Here is a 22,179-nt window from a genome sequence, read left to right as displayed (position 1 = left end):
GAATAATGTTCCTGAGTCCGTTCCAGCCAGTGAAAGTTCTCCAGAGTCAGCGCCTGAGAATGCAGAGCTGACTCTTATGGCCACAGCCATTTTGTGTGTCCTCTCTAGGGTCGGCTCAAGGCCCTGAGTTCACTTCAGTGTCAGCTCCAGCCCCGAATCCGCTCCAGTGTCGGCTCCGGCTCCTGAGTCCGCTCCAGTGTCGGCTCCAGCCCCTGAGTCCGCTCCAGTGTCGGCTCCAGCCCCTGAGTCCACTTCAGTGTCGGCTCTAACCCCTGAGTCCCGTCCAGTGTCGGCTCCAGCCCCTCCAGGGTTGGCTCAAGCCCCTGAGTCCTCTCCAGGGTCGGCTCAAGGCCCTGAGTTCACTTCAGTGTCAGCTCCAACCCCTGAGTCCACTTCAGTGTTGGCTCCAGCCCCTGAGTTCACTTCAGTGTCAGCTCCAGCCCGAGTCCAGTTCGGTGTCGGCTCCAGCCCCTGAGTCCACTTCAGTGTTGGCTCCAGCCCCTGAGTCCACTTCAGTGTCGGCTCCAGCCCCTGAGTCCACTTCAGTGCCAGCTCTAACCCCTGAGTCCAGTCCAGTGTCGGCTTCAGCCCCTGAGTCCGCTCCAGGGTTGGCTCAAGCCCCTGAGTCCTCTCTAGGGTCGGCTCAAGCCCCTGAGTTCACTTCAGTGTCAGCTCCAGCCCCCGAATCCGCTCCAGTGTCGGCTCCGGCTCCTGAGTCCGCTCCAGTGTCGGCTCCAGCCCCTGAGTCTGCTCCAGTGTCGGCTCCAGCCCCTGAGTCCACTTCAGTGTCGGCTCTAACCCCTGAGTCCCGTCCAGTGTCGGCTCCAGCCCCTCCAGGGTTGGCTCAAGCCCCTGAGTCCTCTCCAGGGTCGGCTCAAGGCCCTGAGTTCACTTCAGTGTCAGCTCCAGCCCCCGGATCCGCTCCAGTGTCGGCTCCGGCTCCTGAGTCCGCTCCAGTGTTGGCTCCAGCCCCTGAGACCAGTCCAGTGTCGGCTCCAGCCCCTGAGTCCGCTCCAGGGTCGGCTCCAGCCCCTGAGTCCTCTCCAGGGTCGGCTCAAGGCCCTGAGTTCACTTCAGTGTCAGCTCCAGCCCCCGAGTCCGCTCCAGTGTCGGCTTCGGCCTTTGAGTCCGCTCCAGTGTCAGCTCCGGCCCCTGAGTCCGCTCCAGTGTCTGCTCCGGCCCCTGAGTCCGCTCCAGTGTCTGCTCCAGCCTGAGTCCGCTCCATTGATGGCTCATTGATTGACTTTGAAAATGGTTTTCAAAGTGCAAGTTTTTCAAAACCGTCCCCGTGTAAACAACAAAAACGCAAATCTGTGAAAACGATGACGTTATGCACATGAGTATTACACGTTCAGTCTCTGGTCTGCCAGCAGAATACAGCATTTAAGCATCTCCATTTTAAGCATATCGTTGACGTGAAAACGTACCCTGAGATGCTCCCACAGACACAGTGAAGGGAGAAAACAAGGAACAGGTGAGGTTAATCAATTAACAGATGAATAAATATGGCAACAGATAAACAGGGACAAAGGAAACAAGAACTAACACAGTTAAAACAGAAACCTCATCTTACAATATAACCTTCATGAAAGATATTCTCCCTAAAAACACAACTGATTTTGATCAGACAAGTTTTTAATACATTTAATTTCAACAAGACCAGGAAATGAAATGTCATGAAAGTAATTATTATATCCTATTATGTCCAACAGTAAAGTCACATGATAACCAGTTGTGTTCTTCATCTTGAGTGTTTTAAAGAATTCTGATTACATGTTCTTGTCTTAAAACTAGACATCTTACACTCTTAGAAGAAAAAGTTCTATATAGACATATAAAATGATTCTGTCAGGTGTTCATATATAGAACCCCATTTTTCTAAGAGTTTCCAACATTTCCAACAAGTACAGATAAAAATCTAAAATAGAAAATGGGGAGATCCTATAAACCAGTGTTGCCAAGTCCGAAAAACCACTAGGCCAGTGTTATATATTTAGTTCACTTGAGTACGTACAATATCCCAAATGTTTGCAACTATTTGTAAATCGTGAGAAAATTGCAATTTTAACCAAGGCTCCGGGACGTGTGAGGAGTCGCCTGTCAATTGCGTCATACCCGCGTTACCCTCAGTTTCCGGATTTTTTTTTTTGTGTGGAAACCATGGAAACACCAAAGACGCTTTAATATATTACATGTTTTAATAGACAAGGGAACAACTGTTTGGTTACATTTATAGACAGAAAACTAATTGTTTTTATATAGCTCAACACGTTTAGTCTTATTGTTTAAATCTAATCTTCTTGATTTTTTTGCGAGTACCATGCTTTACCATGCCTCAGAGAAAAACACTATTTTGTCAAGTAGCTAACATAGCATAATCAGATGCAGCTTTATTTTTAGTAACAGTAATACAGAATTTCGTGAGGCGTGTGTTGTGCAATCTCTCCAGCGGCCTCATTCAGCTCCCACAACACTCAGTCCTGCTCTGCTTCATACTACAGTAACGTTAACAATCGCATCCATGAACATGATTTCTTCCCGAGTCCTATCCCGATTATTTCCACCGGCTGTGATGTGAAGACTAGGGATGTCCAGATCCGATCACATGATCGGAAATCGGGCCCGATCACGTGGTTTCAGACTCGATCGGAATCGGACGTTACCTCCCGATCAGGACTCGGATATACATGTATTGGGGTGCAACGGTTCTCTGTAAAAAATCGAACCGTACGGTTCTCCACTTACGGTTCGGTACGCACTTGCACCGCGGTCCATCTCGAATGAGGACGCATCTATTGGTTAATATGGTTTGTTTAAAATAGCAACGTGGGAAACAGACAGACAGAGTTCAGATAATGTATGTTTCAGTCGATGGATGCGCAAAACGTTACAACAACAATAATCAGAAAGCGTGGACAAAACAGTCACTCTTTGTAAACTGTTAACTGCGAGTGCCGTCCAGTCATTTACGCCGTCATCGCCGTTGATAGCGCGAGCGCAGGTGAGATCTGAACAGCACACGCTGCTATCTGTGTTTAAACTAACTCATTTAAGCCTTGCTGATTTAAACCTTCAAGAACAAAACGCGAAAGAGAACTCGCGCGCTGTGAGAAGATTTGTGTGCGCTCATCCGTAGCGCGCACACGCTTATTCCAGTCAGCGCGCAAATACTGACTTCTCTTTCAAGTCTTGCGCTTCAGCGGACAAATTCATACAAAAATTATGTCAACATGCCCGTCTTAGCGAGTATCCTAGCAAACATAGTCGGTTATGTCTTAAGTGAACGTATATTAGTCGAGAAAGAAAGGCACATGTGTAACAGTATATGTAGGCCTACTGGATCGTGCATGTCTTATAGGGAAAAAAACTATTCCTGCTGCCTGTTTTTAATGTTAAATCAAACAACAAATAACAAAGAAATCACTCACTGCTCTTGACTGAATAGTTTTTTTAACTTCAATAATGATTAATCTTTATTTATTTTATACAGTAAAGATAATATGCAGTGATATTTTATATTTAATTACTTTATCCATTTTCTGTATGCGAAAACTACTGTTAGATACCTGAAAAACCTGAAAAGCACTGTTCCTGGATCCTGGATCTGTTTTTTCGCTCTTCTTTATTCTTTTTTATGTATTATAGCAGTATCGGATCGGGACTCGGTATCGGTAGATACTCAAAATCAAATGACTCGGACTCGGACTCGAGGGCAAAAAAACGTGATCGGGACATCCCTAGTGACGACCACATGTCCCAAGATTCCACGCTCAAACTTGGCGTCATCAAGCGATGATGCCTTTGTTTTGAATAGGCTTCTAGGGACCTCTAGAGGACAGAAAATCTTACATATTGCAGCTTTAAAACAACACCCAGATGTACAAATTCAATGGAGAATTTGGCCAACCGACTAATAAAATCACATTAGGCAATTTTTGGCCAATTTTTGACAGGGCATTGGGCTACTTTTGTCGCACAGACCTGGCAACCCTGCTATAAACTGATTTGTTGAAAATATATGTGCAAGGCCATTATAATCAACCTGATCTGGTGATTAAGCCACTGATATACATTCATCCATTCAAGACACTTGCATTCAAGGTTTCATTTTGTTTTCAGGTTTAAATGTATCTTCAGTCCCAGATTTTCAATGCAGACCCCACTGTGTGTGTATTTGTGCCTGTGTGTATATATATTTTATAAATGAAGTGGAAGGAAAAAATAAGATGAGGAGAAAATGAATGAGGCAATGACCTTGCTTCTGAAAAATATGAGAGGAGGTAATTCTAAGAGTAATTATGAGAGTAATAAGACTAGAGCTAGTCAGGATCCATTGACTGATGGCAGATCTTTTGAACTCGATGAAAGAGGAGGGTGGCCGTGCAGTGGCAAATGGACCACTGCGAGGAAAGGGAGGATAACGCACTGAGAGAGAGAGAGAGAGAGAGAGAGAGAGAGAGAGAGAGAGAGAGGAGGAGAGTGGAATGCATATGTAACTGTAAGGCTTGAGCGTTTGCGAGAAAGAGAGTTAGAGAGAGAGACAGAGTTAAAGAGTTTCAGACAGACTAGGTCAACAAGGAGTGAGAGGCTGCAATATAGAGTGGGAAGTAGAAAACGTGGAAGGTGAGACAAAGGAAGGAAGTGATGGTAAGAAAAACATTGGAGGGCGGAGGGACAACAAGTCTGACAGAGAGAGATCATTTCAAAAGCTAGCTCTTTCCCGTATGTGTGAGAGATTTACCTGTTTTCTGAAGGGAGATTGTGTATTCAACCAGGAATCAAATGGGACTCTATTGTACATCTTGACTGGACCAAAACTGGCTGACAGTGGCTTTTACTTTGTTCTTTGCTACTCAGAAACTGTTTTCAGGAATATAAAATACAGGTAAGAGCATTACATGAAGATGACTGCTATAGATTGAAAAAAAAAACATAAATATTTCTTACAGAGCATGTTTATCTGCAAAGGAATCTTCATTAAAAGGACAATATTTTCACATATATTGAGAAGGAACCATTAAACACCCCTCAAACTTCATGAAGTCAAGACAGAAAAGTCCAGTAGTGGCTTTCAAATCTTTGATAAAGCTAAACCTGCAACTGAAATCAATGCACAAGGTCAATTTTTTTTAAGGTAACTGAATAGTATCTCACCATTTTTGATCATATTAGTCTCCACTACTTCAGTAGTGTGAAACATTATTATTTTTATTATTACAAATAGTACATATGGTTTCTAAATCAATATTAGGACATTAAAGCTGCATGCATAAAGATGAACCCCCCCCCCCCCCCCCAAAAAAAAACCCCACACAATGTAATTAATTAATAGATGAAGTATCTCCATTTTAACTAACCATTAACTTAAACGAGTAAATATGTGCTATTTATTGACAAATTCTAAGCTATGACAATATGCATTCTATTTTTTCTATGAATATTGAGAATAAAACACATTCTGTAATATATATCATAGATGATGAAAACTGTACATTTCAATTATTCTCTTCATTGTTCTCTTTATCAATTAGGATTTGTTTTGTAATTATAAACCCTGTTATCACCAAATTATTGGAAAGCACACCTGTGTCCTAAATCAGTCAATTGGTTATTTGCCTTTTAAAAACCAAGCAAATTTATTTCGCAAAAATGGATGACACACAAACAAGTAATTAACATGCACATTGATAGAATAGAATATCACTAACACTGATGAATAACCAGTATATAAGGTAAGGCTATTAAACAGCAGTCCTAAACTAGTTTTTGTTAATACAATACAGATAGTATAGGTTGGTATGAGCCACCACCAAAGTCATTAAAAATATAGAAAATAATAAAATAAGTGACTTTTATTTTGAATCTACAGTTACTATAATAAATACACAATAGGCCTACTAACATAAACTGTTAAAAACATACGGACACTGTCTGATATAGAATAGAATGAACTTCATACCTGCATGCAAATCATTCCCAGCTAACACACAACATACAAGTTGCGTAATTTATTCATACTTTTTAGTAATATCATGATTGACAACATAACTGTGACGTTGCATTCGCTCTTTATACAGAGCGTGCACCTCCGCATGATATCTGCACGCCGCAAACACAGTAACTTACAATCTCTTGAATGTTTTCTAATTTATGTAAGCAATCAATTTGGACAAACACAAACTGGGTGATGGTGTTGTGGCGAATTCTGACCCCCGCCAAATTATTACCCCCCTACTATTGGTAGGTTTAGGATTAGGGGAGGGGTTAGGATTAGGCAATCAGGTAGTGACTTCATTGAGGGGGGTAATCATTTGGCAGGGAGTCAAATTCAGCACAACACCGGTAAGATGCCGCTATAGACTTACCTGCTCGGTCAGAATCGTCTCGTTGTCGTGCATCTTTGGAAGAGGAGCCGCGCGTAAAGTTACAAAAAATGCTGTGCACACCGCTTAAAGCTGCAGTCTGTAAGTTCTGCCTCTTTGTCGCCATCTTTGCTTGAAACCTACAATTGCAGTTATTTGCGGAATTAACATCTTTAGGTGGGTTGTGCATCGGCACGGCTCCTGAATCTAATGTTTGCTGTCCATCACCGGTGTGGATACTGTACTTCGGAATCAGATTGTACGCCTTGGGAAGTATGACCAAGAATTTTTAGCGGAAAATGTCATCTGAACAAGTAACATGTCTGCCAATTTTTGTTCTTGACCAACTGAGAGAAAAAGCATTAAAAAAAAATTGTGCTGCCAGGGGTGATTTAATCTATCGATCGCTTAGCTCGGATCACGTCAAACCGTGCAAATTATTATTATTGTTATACTTTGTTGTCAAAGTGTTAATGTTAACAACACAATACAATCCGTCATCAAAACGATAAGTTTAATTATTGCAGCTGCTGTGAGAAAAGGCTATAAATGACTGTATAGACTGTATAAGATCCTCACATGATATAGTCTGCTAGCTGGGACTCCTTCTTTATGTAAACAGACGTGACATAATGACACAAAGACGAATGGCGGCATGCTCGAATTTCCCACGGAAACCTATCAGAACCACTCGGATTAGAAAACATTATTACAAGCTTACCGTTGTGAATTGGACTAGTTTTGAACACTGGCTGGTTATGTACTTGCTCAAACATTGATTTTGGATCATTTTTAAACCAAAAAGTTACGGACTGCAGCTTTAATGTCTGGGTCTGACTGGACAGGACAGTTTGTTTTTCTGAGGCGAGAGTCTTTTTATTTCATAGCAAGATAATGTTAGAATAATGTCACTGACATATAGTCTGACAACATCTGATCTGACAGCAGATACTGAATCAGGACAAAGCGTTAAGCTGCGACTGACAGACGAGTCAACAGCTTTAACGCACATCTTTCAAAATAAAAGTCACGCACCAGAAAAAACATTTAGAATTACGTTTTATGTTGTTGTTTCTTTGACTACACACTCCGTGACCCACTCAAACGCTCTTGTGTCCCACCTGATTGGAAAGTGAGAACTAATGCACACTGATTTTGCACACCTTTTTTTTTTTCTCTTCTATTTCCACAGAATGATCAGTCTCTGCAGCAATTACTGTGGTCCAAACATAATAAGTGTAAAAAATAACAAGCGCAAGATGTCAAAATAAGTATGAAAAGGCAGAGGCTGGACAGACAGAGTCAATTTACAGGCCTCCAGGCCTTCAGGGTCCAGTGCTGGTCAACATTATTCTGATAGATGACTGTCTTCTCTAGACTGTCTGGAATGATAGAGACTTCCATATAAAGCAATTTGCTGCCACTACACTACACTAAAGAATCCCTTTTGTATATAGCTCACTTCCACCATCACTTATGCACAGTATATAATGTATTTTTTTTTTTTGGTTGACAGACTGGCTGTGTTCCAAAACCTAGTTGATTCAGTGTCCGTCCACATAAATGCTTCATAAGGAACACTTCATTTGGAACAGCAGTTGACTTCAATACATTAGTATGAACAGTTTGACATTAGTATGTTTCTAAACTATTGACACAGCACTCTAATATGCATAAAATACATACAGCACACAAATATTGGGTAGAATAATATATTTTAATTTGAGTGAACTCTTGGACAGTTAAATAACAGTTGGACAGTTAAATAACCCGTGATTTTTGCTCCACACATGCATAGTAATTTTCCACAATCAAAAAGGTGCTACATGAGTGGAGCAAAGAAATCACAGGTACAGTTTCTCTTGTGATGCAGTGTATTTATGTATTTATTATTACAGACATATTTTAAGAGCAATGGGAGATGTGTGATGTGAATGATACGAAACTCTTATTATCATGAAAAATGAAATCAGACAAAAACAGAAGGGGAAATTCACTTGTTCCTACTGAAAGCACTGTTTGTTTGTAAGCACTATCCAGGCGATTCATTAAATTAATTATGCAGATCAGGCAAAGGAGCAAATGTCCACAAAACCTGTGCTGAATGCCATTATTTACACTGCAGAGTTTCTATTCTATTTGGAAAAATATCATGGTCCCAAAATGAACAGCTGCGCTTTCATTTTTAGCACATTAGAAGACGGTATTAAATGCTTTTTTATGTGGTGAAGGCAATCCCTCAGTGAAAAAAAAAAAAAAAAAAAAAAAGTTTGGTTTAAGAAATATGTTGATTCTCCTCTCCTCTTCTTCACTTTTTATGTCCAGAAATCTTAATTTCATTTTGATATTTTCCTGCCTTTGTTAATGCAATTTTTTTGAGATTTTTTGTTATTTATTATTTTATTTAACTCTAAATTACTAGATTTTTACCAGTAATTTTAATATAAATATGCACATTCTTCACATTCTTTCACTTAAAAACAAAATAACTCTACAGTGCATGCACAGGCCATTTAAACCAGCTCAACAGATCATGCACTGGGAACAGAATAGAAACTCTGCAGTGTAAATAATAGCATTCAGCACAGGTTTTGTGCTCCTTTGCCTGATCTGCATAATTAATTTAATGAATAGTGCTTACAAACAAACAGTGCTTTCAGTAGGAACAAGTGAATTTCCCCCTCTGTTTTTGTCTGATTTCATTTTTCATGATAATAAGAGTTTCGTATCATTCACATCACACATCTCCCATTGCTCTTAAAATATGTCCGTGATTCTGAAATGAAGAGGTTTGTCAATCTCTTGCAAATCAGAACTGCGTATGAGCAGAAACATGTTTAGAGGACTGCCAATCATATCCTGCTGCTAACTATGCAAATAAATACATAAATACACTGCATCACAAGAGAAACTGTACCTGTGATTTCTTTGCTCCACTCATGTAGCACCCTTTTGATTGTGGAAAATTACTATGCATGTGTGGAGCAAAAATCACGGGTTATTTAACTGTCCAACTGTACAATACTCTACCAATAATAGTTGATAAGAGTTCCCTCAAATTAAAATATACTATTCTACCCAATATTTGTGTGCTGTATGTATTTTATGCATATTAGAGTGCTGTGTCATTAGTTTAAAAACATACTAATGTCAAACTGTTCGTACTAATGTATTGAAGTCAACTGCTGTTCCAAATGAAGTGTTCCTTATGAAGCATTTATGTGGACGGACACTGAATCAACTAGGTTTTGGAACACAGCCAGTCTGTCAACCAAAAAAAAAAAAATACATTATATACTGTGCATAAGTGATGGTGGAAGTGAGCTATATACAAAAGGGATTCTTTAGTGTAGTGTAGTGGCAGCAAATTGCTTTATATGGAAGGTAAGCTTGTAATAATGTTTTCTAATCCGAGTGGTTCTGGTAGGGAAATTCGAGCATGCCGCCATTCGTCTTTGTGTCAATACGTCACGTCTGTTTACATAAAGAAGGAGTCCCAGCTAGTAGACTATATATCATGTGAGGATCACTGATCACTGGGCGTCTCTGCTGAACTCTTGTGGAGAAAAAATATATAATATCACATGGCATTTTCTAGTCTCAGCCTCAGATGTAAATCGAGGGAACGAATTAGTAAATTGTGTGCACGATTTAGCCTACTATTTTTTTCCTGCATGTCATGTCTGGGGCTCTGTAGAGGGCAGCACCGAGTCGTGTCATTTACAGGGCATTTGTTCTGATGGATATAAGAGGAAAAGCAGCAGATTTGCCATTGCATGCAAGGTTTAGAACAAGAACCAAAATCAAAACAAGAACCACAAAAAAGCCATGCTTCATTCATCACTGCACTATTGACAGGAGACATTGGATCTTTTATGCCTGTGAAAATTTACCAGCTTGAACATGAGCGAAATCTGTGTGGGAAACTTTTTTGCCCTCATGCGAAACTCTCAGTCAGGCAGATTCCTGTTAGTAATGATAGCCAAGTAACGATAAATGTGACCGTGCCTTTAAGTCAATAAACAGTAGGCCTATACACAGAGGCAGCTTATCAGGTTTTGAAGCAGACAGAGCAATAGTTGAATTTTATCCTGTAGTTTGTTGAATCTGTTGAATAAACTATAATTTACTAAGTTAAGTTTTAGTTTTGATTCTGTTCTCAGAGCTCTAGTTCATAATGAATAAACCACTGCAAAAGCAATGTCTCAGTTGGATTCGTTAGAAGAAACCCTGGCCTACTTCCTACTAAATGCATGTGTAGTAAAAGATGTAAAACTTTTTTGACAGATAGTGAGAGAACGACAGAGAGAGACTGTGTGAGTCGTGGCTGTGTGTTGGTGTCCAGTTGAGACGCTGTCATAACTGCTAAGAAGCCCCAGCAGAGCTTTCTATTTTAATGCTCACATAATATTTATCATGCTAAAGTTCAGTTAGTACACTGAGAGCTGGAGTTTAAAAGCAATGAAATCAGTCAAGGCTAAAGTTTGGGTTCTATTTGAAGAGATGCTGCAAGAATTACAAGACAGAACGACATCTTCCTAAATGTAATACATCCATATATGTTGATTAAAAATCAATTTTATATTGGTTCCTGTTTCTCTGCAGCACTGTTAATCACACCAACTGTATTTAAAAATAAAGGTTCTTTGTTAGAATTTATGAAGAAACTTGGTAACACTTTACTTGAAGGGGTGTGCATAAGACTGACATGACACCTTCATAATCTTGACATGACACGTGTCATGAATATGAAGGAGGTTTTATGAATGTTTATGACAACTGTCATTAAGTGTCATTCGCTCAATTATGTCATTTTTAATGCAAAGATGACATTGTTTGAGATGTCTTTGTTACGACAACTTGACATAAACCAATACATCATAACCTGTCAGTGTCTTTGTCATGACAACTTGACATTAGCAAAACATCATAACCTGTCATAAACATGACATAGCAGATTAATTATCATACTTAAAAAAACTACTTAGCTTTATGGGTTAACATTACATTACATTATTTTGGTAACACTTCAGTATAGTGAAAACATATATACATGATTAACCATGACTTTTTCCTCAATAAACTCTTAATTTACTGCTTATTATAGTTAATTGTTAGGTTTAGGTATTGGGTAGGATTAAGAATGTAGAATACGATCATGCAGAATAAGGCATTAATATGTGCTTTATAAGTACTAATAAATAGCCAATATTTTAGCCATATGAATGCTAATAGTAATAAGCAACTAGTTAAAAGACCCTAAAATAAAGTGTTACCATTATTTTATAACAGTGTCATCTTTTTTACGAAATTTGAAATTGTCTATTATCTGACCTTCTGTTGGTGGAAAAAAAAAAAAAAAAAAAAAAAAAAAAAAAAAAACATGAAATGAAAAATAGTCATGACGCTGTTATAAAATTATTTGTCAGAGTATTGTCACTTAATGACATTTTAATGACAAGTTCAATTTGTACCACTGTACTTGAGCTCAAGATACATATTCATGACACTATTATAATGGCCTCATGTCAAAACCAACCACATGACAGTTTAATGTAATGTTAACCCATAAAGCTAAATAATGTCAAGTTGTCATGACAAAGACACTGACAGGTTATGATGTATTAGTTTATGTCAAGTTGTCATAACTTGGACATCTCAAACAATGTCATCTTTGCATTAAAAATGACATAATTGAGCGAATGACACTTAATGACAGTTGTCATAAACATTCATAAAACCTCCTTCATATTCATGACACATGTCATGTCATGATTATGAAGGTGTCATGTCAGTCTTATGCACACCCCTTCAAGTAAAGTGTTACCAGAAACTTTCAAATCCATAGAACCTTTCCATTCCAAAAAAGGTTCTTTGTAGTGGAAAAAGGTTCTTTGGATTATTAAAATGTTCTTCACACTAAAACCACCGGCCTTGCTCCATTCCCACGGCTCTGCCCTGCTTCTACATCATCCTTACATTCAAATTTGCATTGCAATTCTCCATCCTGTTTGCTATTTTAGGAATTTAATTGAAAAGGTATTGCTGTGCACTACTATTGGGTGGTTGCCAATGCATTGCTAGTGTCTTACTGCACTTAATGCAAAAATGTTCACCCCCAAGTGATATTTCAGTCTCTATATACAGTATATGGCTCAGGACGCTGCATTATTCATGTCTATGTGCTGGACGAATGAAGCTCTGAAGTATAGGGTTAAGAGTTTGTTAAAATTACAAAGTACTGTATGTGCACACTTGCTTTTGTAAACATCTCTAATAGCTTCTGGGACACAGAAATTTCCCAGAGCCTCACAAATTACACTGAATGTCTCATAACAACTATGGAGAGATTTTGACACGCTTTTTTGTCTTTATCAATCATCTTTGTTTCTTCCACTGTTTAATCATGTATGCCAGAAAGAGACACTGTAAAAATCATTATTTTTGTCTTGTTTTCCAAAATCTAAACATTATTAAAAACAGGAACACAAAGGGCAGGAATACAAGAGACAACTGACAAACTAAGGGGGTGTTTACACATCATTTTCAACTAAAAACTGAAAACTTTTTGTTCGTTTTGGCTGTTCATTTACATGACAACGCCGTTTTAGGGACCTGAAAATGCAAACTTTTGAAAATGGGCTACAAAGTGCAAGTTTTTCAAAAAATGATGCCATTATCATCTCCATGTAATCTACAAAAATGCAAATTTGTGAAAACAGTGATGTCATGCACATCTAAGGTTTCCTCACAAAGTGACATCGCCAACTACTGGCCTGGCAGCATAATACAGCGTTTTTAGTCGTTTTCACAGATCCGTGCGAACTGGGATCGTTTTGACAATGGTGTCGTCTGTACGTGAAAGTTTTCCATTTTTGCACATCATTGTCATTTAAACGTACCCCGACACAGCAAACACTGGGGCTTATTTACACATGGATAACTAGATAAACAAGACACAGGTGCAAACCATCAGGGAGTAACAGAGGAGCCAAAAGAACTACAAAAGACAACAAGAAACATGTAAAATTACCATACTCTCTCATTTTAGTTTAAAAGAAGTATACTAGAGTTGGTCAATTAATCGTAAAAAGGTCACAATCTCGATTCGAACGCAACCCACGTTATCTAATTTATTAATGACAATGATTCTCCTGTATCTATTAAACCTTTGACAAAATCATACCAGAACATTCAGATCAGAGTCAGAGAGAGCCGTTTTGAACCCTACAGTGGTTATTTCTCTGTGTTACAAATATTCAAATCATCACAAAAGTACTGAGATAAAAGTTTAAAGTTAGGATATAAACACTGATGTCTACGATAGCGAACAAAATAGAGCAAACCACCTTTTGAAACTAAATTGGCACTTCAAATAACGGTTGTATCAATTACATCTTCACCACTAGGTGGCGACAAGTGACTGTTAAAAAATGTATTTGTCTTTGAATCATTCATTTAAAAGATTTGTTCAAAAACACTGAATCATCTTTCAAATTAATTCTTTCAAATTAATGAAACATTTTCCAGCAGAAATATTTTGTCAGAACCTCTAATAAATTACATGTTATTTTGTTTAGCTGTATATTCAGAATCATGGGAGAATCGTGATGTCTATTTGAAACCAAAAAATCGTGATTCTCATTTTATCCAGAATCGTGCAGCTCTAAAGTATACTAATGAGGCACTTTAATAAACTTTTTTTTTTTTTTTTTTTTTTTTTTTTTTTTTGCAAGGGTGTCATTTTTTTATTGAATAATTGCTTTATCCAATTGTTGACCAGCTTATCAAATGGTTTAATGCACAGCTAGCCATGGATTATCCCACTTATACCATGGTCATTTGCCAGCATTGACAACTTAAAGCTGTTATTGATGTTTGCAGCACAATGTTTGACCAGAAGGGTAAAAATGATCGTCAGTAGATAAAGTAGTGCGTAAGTAGTGCGTAAGATTACATTTATTTGAATGAATGAATTATACATCCATTACACATACACATTACTGTACATTTAATTCTTTAATTAAATATGTGTGAACGAGTACTCATCCTCAACTGATGATAATGATGCTCACATGGTAAAACCCAAACAATTTACCTTGCAAATATTCTTCCTCTGTACACTTGTCCTTACCAATTCTAAATAAAATTGGACTCTTGATTTATTACCATACATTTGCACAGACTTGCTATCAACACCATGCAACTGGGAGCAAGTGAAATACAAGCTTTGATTACAGTGTATTGTATTGTGTTAAAATGTGCAAACAGTTTTCTCTGCTCTTTCACAGGGTTGTAATTCACTGCAAACAACAAAACCACAAAAAGAATTGACTTGATTAGCCCATCTATATCAGTGCTTGCTTGAGGCATGAAGACTGTAGGAAGACTGCACTATTGGACAACTTTGGTGTACCCAGGCAATCTCAACTTGGGATAATGGAGACTGCTAACCAGACCGTGACTGAATATCCATGGACAGGACAAACTTTGGCACCTCTCTGCACAGCCCGCTGCTGTGGACTGCTAAACCGAACGTTGGCAGTCATGTTCATGGTCAGTCTGGCCTTCGCCATTGTGGTGGGGAACGTGGTGACACTTACTGTTTTCATGCAGATCCGGCATTCTCGGACACCACAGGGCTACCTCAAAGGTAAACACAATGATTTACATACAGTATATGTTCAGGATGGCATGCTACTACTTTCGCAAATTGTAGTATCTGCAGTGTTTACAGTATGCAAATGTTGTCTGTTTTCCTCAGTACTGTATCCCACACTGTAGTGTTCTGAGTGTGACGAATCAGAAGAAATATTAATCTTTTTATTGTTTGGCCAAACTGAAAAAATGGAAGCTTGTTTCCGCTACTAAATAAAAAATAAAAAAGGTATAATTGCGACTTTCTATCTCACACTTCTGAATTTGTTCTCTCAGGTCTAAATTAGGACCCCAAGAAAGGGGTCACACCACCCGAAAGGTCCCACAGATAGATTTCTACACAGTTTTTTGTCCTGTTTCAATATGATTCTGTCTCACTCAGTAATTAAACTAACTGGAACTACCTGTGCATTAAACAGTTTTATTGCACACCTTCCAGCCAATCAGAATCGAGTATTCAGACAGCCCACAGTATAAGTTCCATTACACGTACACATTACTGTACATTGAATTCTTTAATTAATTGTTAAATATGTGTGAACCAGTACTCACCCACAACTGATGATAATGATGCTCACATTGTAAAACCTAAACTATTTACCTTGTGAATATTCTCCCTCTGCACACGTACCCTTATCAGTTCAACATAAAACTGGACTTGAATTGATTTGTTAGCATTCATGTTGAGCTTGTCAACTTTTGACCACTTCCAGGGATAGTCAAAAACGCATTTGACCGGATTGCTTTCATGGAAACGCTCATGTGGTCAAATGTTTTCAAACAGCCACTAAAGACCACCTGCTCTCCGCCTACTGACTTAAAGCATATATAATGGAAAGCACACTAGCCAGACGGCTGAAGACCCCAATTTGGTTTGAAGACAAAAAACATACCAAGCACAATGTTCTCTCACCATTCCTGATTTCTAACACACACTCACTGCGTTTGGTCTGGTCTGATCCTGTGTTTTTTCATTGTCTCCGGGTGCATTCAAACGTAAATCGCACAAGCATATTTTGTCCGTTAGATGGAAATATCTGAAAAAACCAACCTGGTCTCATAGGAAAGACGTACCTGTGGGAACGTTTTCGTGAGTCGCCAAAATACGTACCAATGCATACATATCACTGAAGTATCCAACAGAAATCAACGCTAGAGGCAGTAACAGTAAGCGCTTTTAACGTTTTCATACACAGTTATGATTACGGGGTCAGTTTATGGATTAATAAAGACTCGTTTTTATGTCTCCTTGCACAATATTATGTTATGACTTCAAAATATTTTTTACCAATTGCACGATTTGCAAACAAATATATTTTGGACTTTGCATCGCTTAACCAGCTCCACATGTTTCGCTCTTCCGACATAACAAGCTTGCTCTGTAGCTCACCTGATACAGAGTTGTACTTAAGACAAGGAAGCCCTGGGTACAAATCCTGTGAAAGGCGAGTCATGGTAAAAGAGCTCAAAAAGAGATCTAAACAAGCTAAATCGGCACGATTACGGATGCTTTTTATGTCACATTTGCTTTTGTTAACACTATCGGGTAGGTTTAGGTGTAGTGCTGGTGGTACATTATTTTAAAACGCAAAGGAGTGCAAATTTCAAATCAGAACTGCAGTGATTGGTATAAAAACCAACGTCATAAAAACGTACCATATTCGCGTTTATTTGTTCCGGCAAAAAAATGAATGCTTTTAGCACCACTCAGTGGACATTTCACATCGAAAATGCAGTGATATGTATGTATCGGTACATATTTTGCGACTCGTGAAAACGTTCCCACAGGTATGTTTTTCTAATGAGACTGGGTTGGATAAAACCCATACATTTACCCACCCATAGACCCTCTCCTTGAAGAAATCAGGGCAGAAGTGGTTGAAAGTGGACAAAAGAACCAGACTAAAACATCAGGTGTAAATGGGAATGTGTCTTCCTCGTCAACTTATGATCCAATCGACCAAAAAGCATCTTAAAGGGATAGTTCACCCAAAAATGAAAATTTGATGTTTATCTGCTTACCCCCAGCGCATCCGAGATGTAGGTGACTTTGTTTCTTCAGGAGAACACAAATGATGATTTTTAACTGCAACCGTTGCCGTCTGTCAGTCAAATGTGAATGGGAACTCTATCAATAAGAGTGGAAAAAACTTGCATAGACAAATCCGAATTAAACCCTGCAGTTTGTGATGACACACTGATGTCCTAAGACACAAAACGATCTGTTTGTGCAAGAAACCAAACAGTATTTATATCATTTTTTACCTCTAAAACACCACAATGTCCAACTGCGTTCAGCACTCGGTTAGTGAGGTCTGATTGCGCTCTGACAACGGCAGTAATGTCTAGCACTCATTGAAGTGTAAGCGCGAGACATCACTGCCGTTGTCAGAGCGCGATCTTGGATGTGCTGGGGGTAAGCAGATAAACATCAAATTTTCATTTTTGGGTGAACTATCCCTTTAATACCAGGCGTAAACAGGGCCCTTTTAGGAATGCATCTTGTGACATCACATCCTGTATTTGGTTTGTTTAGATGTATTTGGTTCCTGTTGCGTTCATATTTCAGTCGAATTGCACCAGAGTTCATTTGGAAGTGGACCGAGACCCACCTTTTCAGGGGTCTCGGTCCTCTTGTTTTGTGCGCACCAGAGTTCGGATGGTAGTGTTCACACTTATTCAAATGAACTGCACTAAAAGAGCAATCGCACCTGAATTCGTTTTAATCGAACCGAACCTGCCAAGTGTGAACACACCCTCAGATGAGTCAGGCTGACCTCTAGAGCAAAACGAAAATGTTTGGTTGAAATGTTGATGCAATCTGCAATACTTTCTATATTTGTCTTGCAGTGTCCCTGGCCATCGCCGACATGATGGTTGGAGTCTGGGTGGTACCATTTTCTGTATACACCGAAATCTCTCTCATGGTGACCAGCACTCCACCGACGTGGTACCAGGGCATCTCAACAGCCTCACTGGAGGGTGGATCAGGACCTTGGCAACCCTGCATGCTGATTGGTCCAGTTTTTGCTGGATGCACCTTTGTCTCAATTAGTACCATCTTTCTGATGACAGTGGAGCGATGTGTGGCAATCCTGCGTCCGCTGCATAAAGACGCTCTTGTGACACGGCATCGTACCCTGTTCCTAATTCTCTTGTCCTGGGCAGGCAGCTTCTTACTGGCCATGGCCCCGCTTATGCTGAGCAACAGCTTCACGCTGGAGTACAACGAATGCAGCCGAATGTGCAACTATGCACCCTTACTAATCGGGAATCAATTGCCTCCAGATGCAAACATCCTTCTGCTGTTTCCAGCCTTTGACTTCAGTTTACTAGGTGGCACATTAGCCGTCAATATCCTGTCCTTTACCAGTATCCGCCGTTACTCCCGCAAACGGAAGCTGCTCTCTGAGGGAAGTCTTGGCACGGATGCAGGAGCTGGTGGTTGTCCCCATAGACCCTCTTTTTCTGACATCAAAGCAGCTAAAACCATTGGAATCCTCACCTTTGCCTTCACAGCCTCATTCTCTCCTATCGCCGTATTTGTGCTGGGCAATGTAGTGGGATACACCTGGTGCAACTTCTCCTTTTTTGCATTTTGGATTCTGACGGGCAACAGTTGCTGCAATGTGATAATTTACAGTGTGCGGGACCACCGTTTTAGGAAAGGGCTGACCTTGCTCTTTCAGCGGGATAGATCGCAGCCTCACTCAGAGAAAAGCTGAGGTTTTCGGATCTCTAGTTGGGCACTGGCTGGCACTGACTTCACTTACTGTACCTCATGTCACTTTCTACGGAGCACGGCACATGATAAGCGGACAAAAATATGTATCGTGACTAAGAATTTGTTACCTCGTTTCAACTTTCAATTGAACTAATGCCAGGTTCAGACTACACAATATTTTTGTCTCTTATGATCAGATTATGTGATTTAGACTCCTAAATTCTTGTTGCGTCGTGGACAAGAAACATTTTAGACTACACATTGCTTCCTGGCCAATCATTGCTTGCCGTCTTTAACGACGTGAATGATGTCATTGAGAAGGCGGAACTAGCGACTGATTTTCGGGAACGAGAGCGTAAACAAACAATGGCTACCTAAGCGGCATGTTAGCTTAATGCTTATTCCAAGGTTGCTGAAGCACCTCTGCTATCGTTTCATTTCTCTTTTTTCAATCTGTCATGGTCATCCTTCGAGGAAACATCGTAAAGGCAGGAGTATTGTTGCCATATCTTCCACAAACCTTTCCTCCATTGCATAATTCCTCCTAGCAGCACCAATACCATAGTCTCTCTCTCGTTTTGCCATGTTTGAAACCTGTGTACGGAAGAGCTTCTGTGCTCCTATTGGTCAACGGCACAGATCAAGTCAAGTCAAAATTTATGCTCACTGATACCAATGCTCGTCAGACGTGATGGAACCCATCGTGGAGGACCAAAAAAACATTCTAGTCTTTCTGTCGGGATGTTGTGAAGCGTTGCAGACACGGTGTTGGTTATCATCCACTATGACACATTTGCGAGATTAAAAAAAATCTATTCTTGTGTCCCAATGGCCATTGTCATTTACAAATCACCACGACACACTATTTCAAAAAAATCGGGCTGATATTGTGTAGCCTGAACCAGGCATAAAACAAACTAATTATTACAATATCGCCACGATTTAGCAAAACTATTGAACAAATTTTTTATATTGTGCACATGATTTACACATGAGTAAAACATGCTGATGTATTAGTAAGTCTTGGGAACAAATTGTTAATTCATGACCACGATATACATTTTTTTCCCCGCATGTCATGTGCAGTGCTGAATAACTTTAGCCTCGAGAGATTAAGTTTGTTTTTCAGGATCTCTTTCACAAATGGTTCAGGGACAACAATGAGCATCGTTTTAAGGACTGTGGCAGTTGTCATTATATATTTTACATAGGATTATAGTCTTTATTAGCAAGTCCTTGCAGTTATTTATTTTTTTTATTCAGTGCAGAATATCATATTAATATCAGATACCATGACATCTTATTGTGTGCCGTTGTACATAAGACAACAGATGCCTTAATGATTATTGTTTTGTGTATCCAACATAAACCTGTAAAATATGTTTGTGAGACATTTTTGAATGTGATTTACTTAAACACCTCACACATTTTTTCTAAGGTGAAAAGTTCTAGATGCTCTGTAAAAAGTTATTTCTTCCAAATCTGACTCTGAACATTTTTTTATTGGTGTAATTAGGTGAGTCAAATTCATCATATTCAATATTCAATCATGTAATTTACTTGAATAATACAGCTGAGGTACTTTTTTTTTCTTAAAAACACTAAATACAGAATTATAGATTCTTCTTTCCACTTTTAGATTTTCATTTCTAAAAAATTATAAAGTAAAAAATAAATAAATAGGTATATACTTTTTGTAATAACTGGTGGGCACTCTTAAAACTGTGAAGTACATAATCAGTGCAATCAATAAACAAATTGAAGCAAATCTGTCCCCTGTGTTCAGTGAGTGTGGATAATAGTAGGTGACAGGGCTAAAAGTCTGTCAGTCTTCTGTTTAAATATTCACAGCTTCAGCCGCAGAACCACACTGACTGCCTCAGGCTGTAACTTGTCTCTCACGTTCAAAGGGTTGATAAAAAATATATATATATATAATTGCACAACACTATGGGCTGGTTCTACAATGAAGAAAGACCGCTTACAATAGAGTTTCATCCACATACATGTTTAAACTGCATAAAATAACAATAAAGAGTAAACATAGCCCAACACACATTTCAGACTTTAGAATCAAAGCCTTAGAGAAAAGAGAAAAAGAGAAGGCCCTGTGAGAAAAAGGCTTTAGTATAATTCTTGTCTTAAATTTAGCAGTGGGCAACAAACTGAAAATGAGCTAGATCGCAAAACTTCACTGTTTATTATTTCACATAAAAAAGAGAGAATGCACCTATTTATTCAATTGGACCTGCTTCTGTTTATTTGTGATTTTGGATTTCACAAAACCGGAGGTTCCTTCTTGTGTTACGCAGCACATTTGAGCTTCCACAAGAACCAATGAGGTTAATTCTCGTGTTACGCAGCACGTTTGAACTTCCACAAGAACTGATGCGGTTCATTCTTGTGTGTTACATAACACGTTTGAGTGTCCACAAGAACCAATGAGGTTCATTCTTGTGTTACGTAACACGTTTGAGCATCCATTAGAACCAATGAGGTTAATTCTCGTGTTACGCAGCACGTTTGAGCTTCCACAAGAACCAATGAGGTTAATTCTCGTGTTACGCAGCATGTTTGAGCTTCCACAAGAACTGATGTGGTTCATTCTTGTGTGTTACGTAACACATTTGAGCGTCCACAAGATCCAATGAGGTTCATTCTTGTGTTATGCAGCTCTTCTGAGCGTCCACAAGAACCAATGAGGTTCATTCTTGTGTTACGTAACCCGTTTGAGCTTCCACAAGAACCAGTGAGGTTCATTCTTGTGTGTTATGTAAAACGTTTGACCTTCCGTAAGAACCAATGAGGTTCATTGTCGTGTTACGTAACAAGTTTGAGTTTCCACAAGAACCAATGAGGTTCATTCTTGTGTTACGTAACACGTTTGAGCTTCTGCAAGAACCAATGAGGTTCATTCTTGTGTTACGTAACACGTTTGAGCTTCCACTAGAACCAGTGAGGTTCATTCTCGTGTGTTACGTAACACGTTTGAGCTTCTGCAAGAACCAATGAGGTTCATTCTTGTGTTACGTAACACGTTTGAGCTTCCACTAGAACCAATGAGGTTCATTCTCGTGTGTTACGTAACACATTTGAGCTTCTGCAAGAACCAATGAGGTTCATTCTCGTGAGTTACATAACACGTTTGAGCTTCCACTAGAACCAGTGAGGTTCATTCTCGTGAGTTACATAACACGTTTGAGCTTCCACTAGAACCAGTGAGGTTCATTCTCGTGTGTTACATAACACGTTTGAGCTTCTGCAAGAACCAGTGAGGTTCATTCTTGTGTTACATAACACGTTTGAGCTTCCACAAGAACCAATGAGGTTCATTCTTGTGTTACGTAACCCGTTTGAGCTTCCACTAGAACCAATGAGGTTCATTCTCGTGTGTTACGTAACACGTTTGAGCGTCCACAAGAACCAATGAGGTTC

At 39.3% G+C, this 22,179-nt stretch overlaps 1 protein-coding gene across 1 annotated transcript; it reads left to right on the top strand.

Moving 5' to 3' along the window:
- The first annotated feature begins 4,580 nt into the window (after window positions 1-4,580).
- Window positions 4,581-20,506, top strand: LOC125265806 (trace amine-associated receptor 13c-like). Its single transcript, XM_048186302.1, has 3 exons — window positions 4,581-4,885; window positions 14,654-15,015; window positions 17,871-20,506. Exons 2-3 carry the CDS (start codon window positions 14,802-14,804, stop codon window positions 18,743-18,745), a joined length of 1,089 nt encoding a protein of 362 aa, XP_048042259.1. The 5' UTR covers window positions 4,581-4,885; window positions 14,654-14,801; the 3' UTR covers window positions 18,746-20,506.
- Window positions 20,507-22,179: the final 1,673 nt, after the last annotated feature.

The sequence above is a fragment of the Megalobrama amblycephala genome, linkage group LG3 (assembly GCF_018812025.1).
Source record: "Megalobrama amblycephala isolate DHTTF-2021 linkage group LG3, ASM1881202v1, whole genome shotgun sequence".
Lineage (NCBI taxonomy): Eukaryota > Metazoa > Chordata > Actinopteri > Cypriniformes > Xenocyprididae > Megalobrama > Megalobrama amblycephala.
Note: the sequence above shows the minus strand (reverse complement) of the source record. Positions and strands in the feature narration are given on the sequence as shown.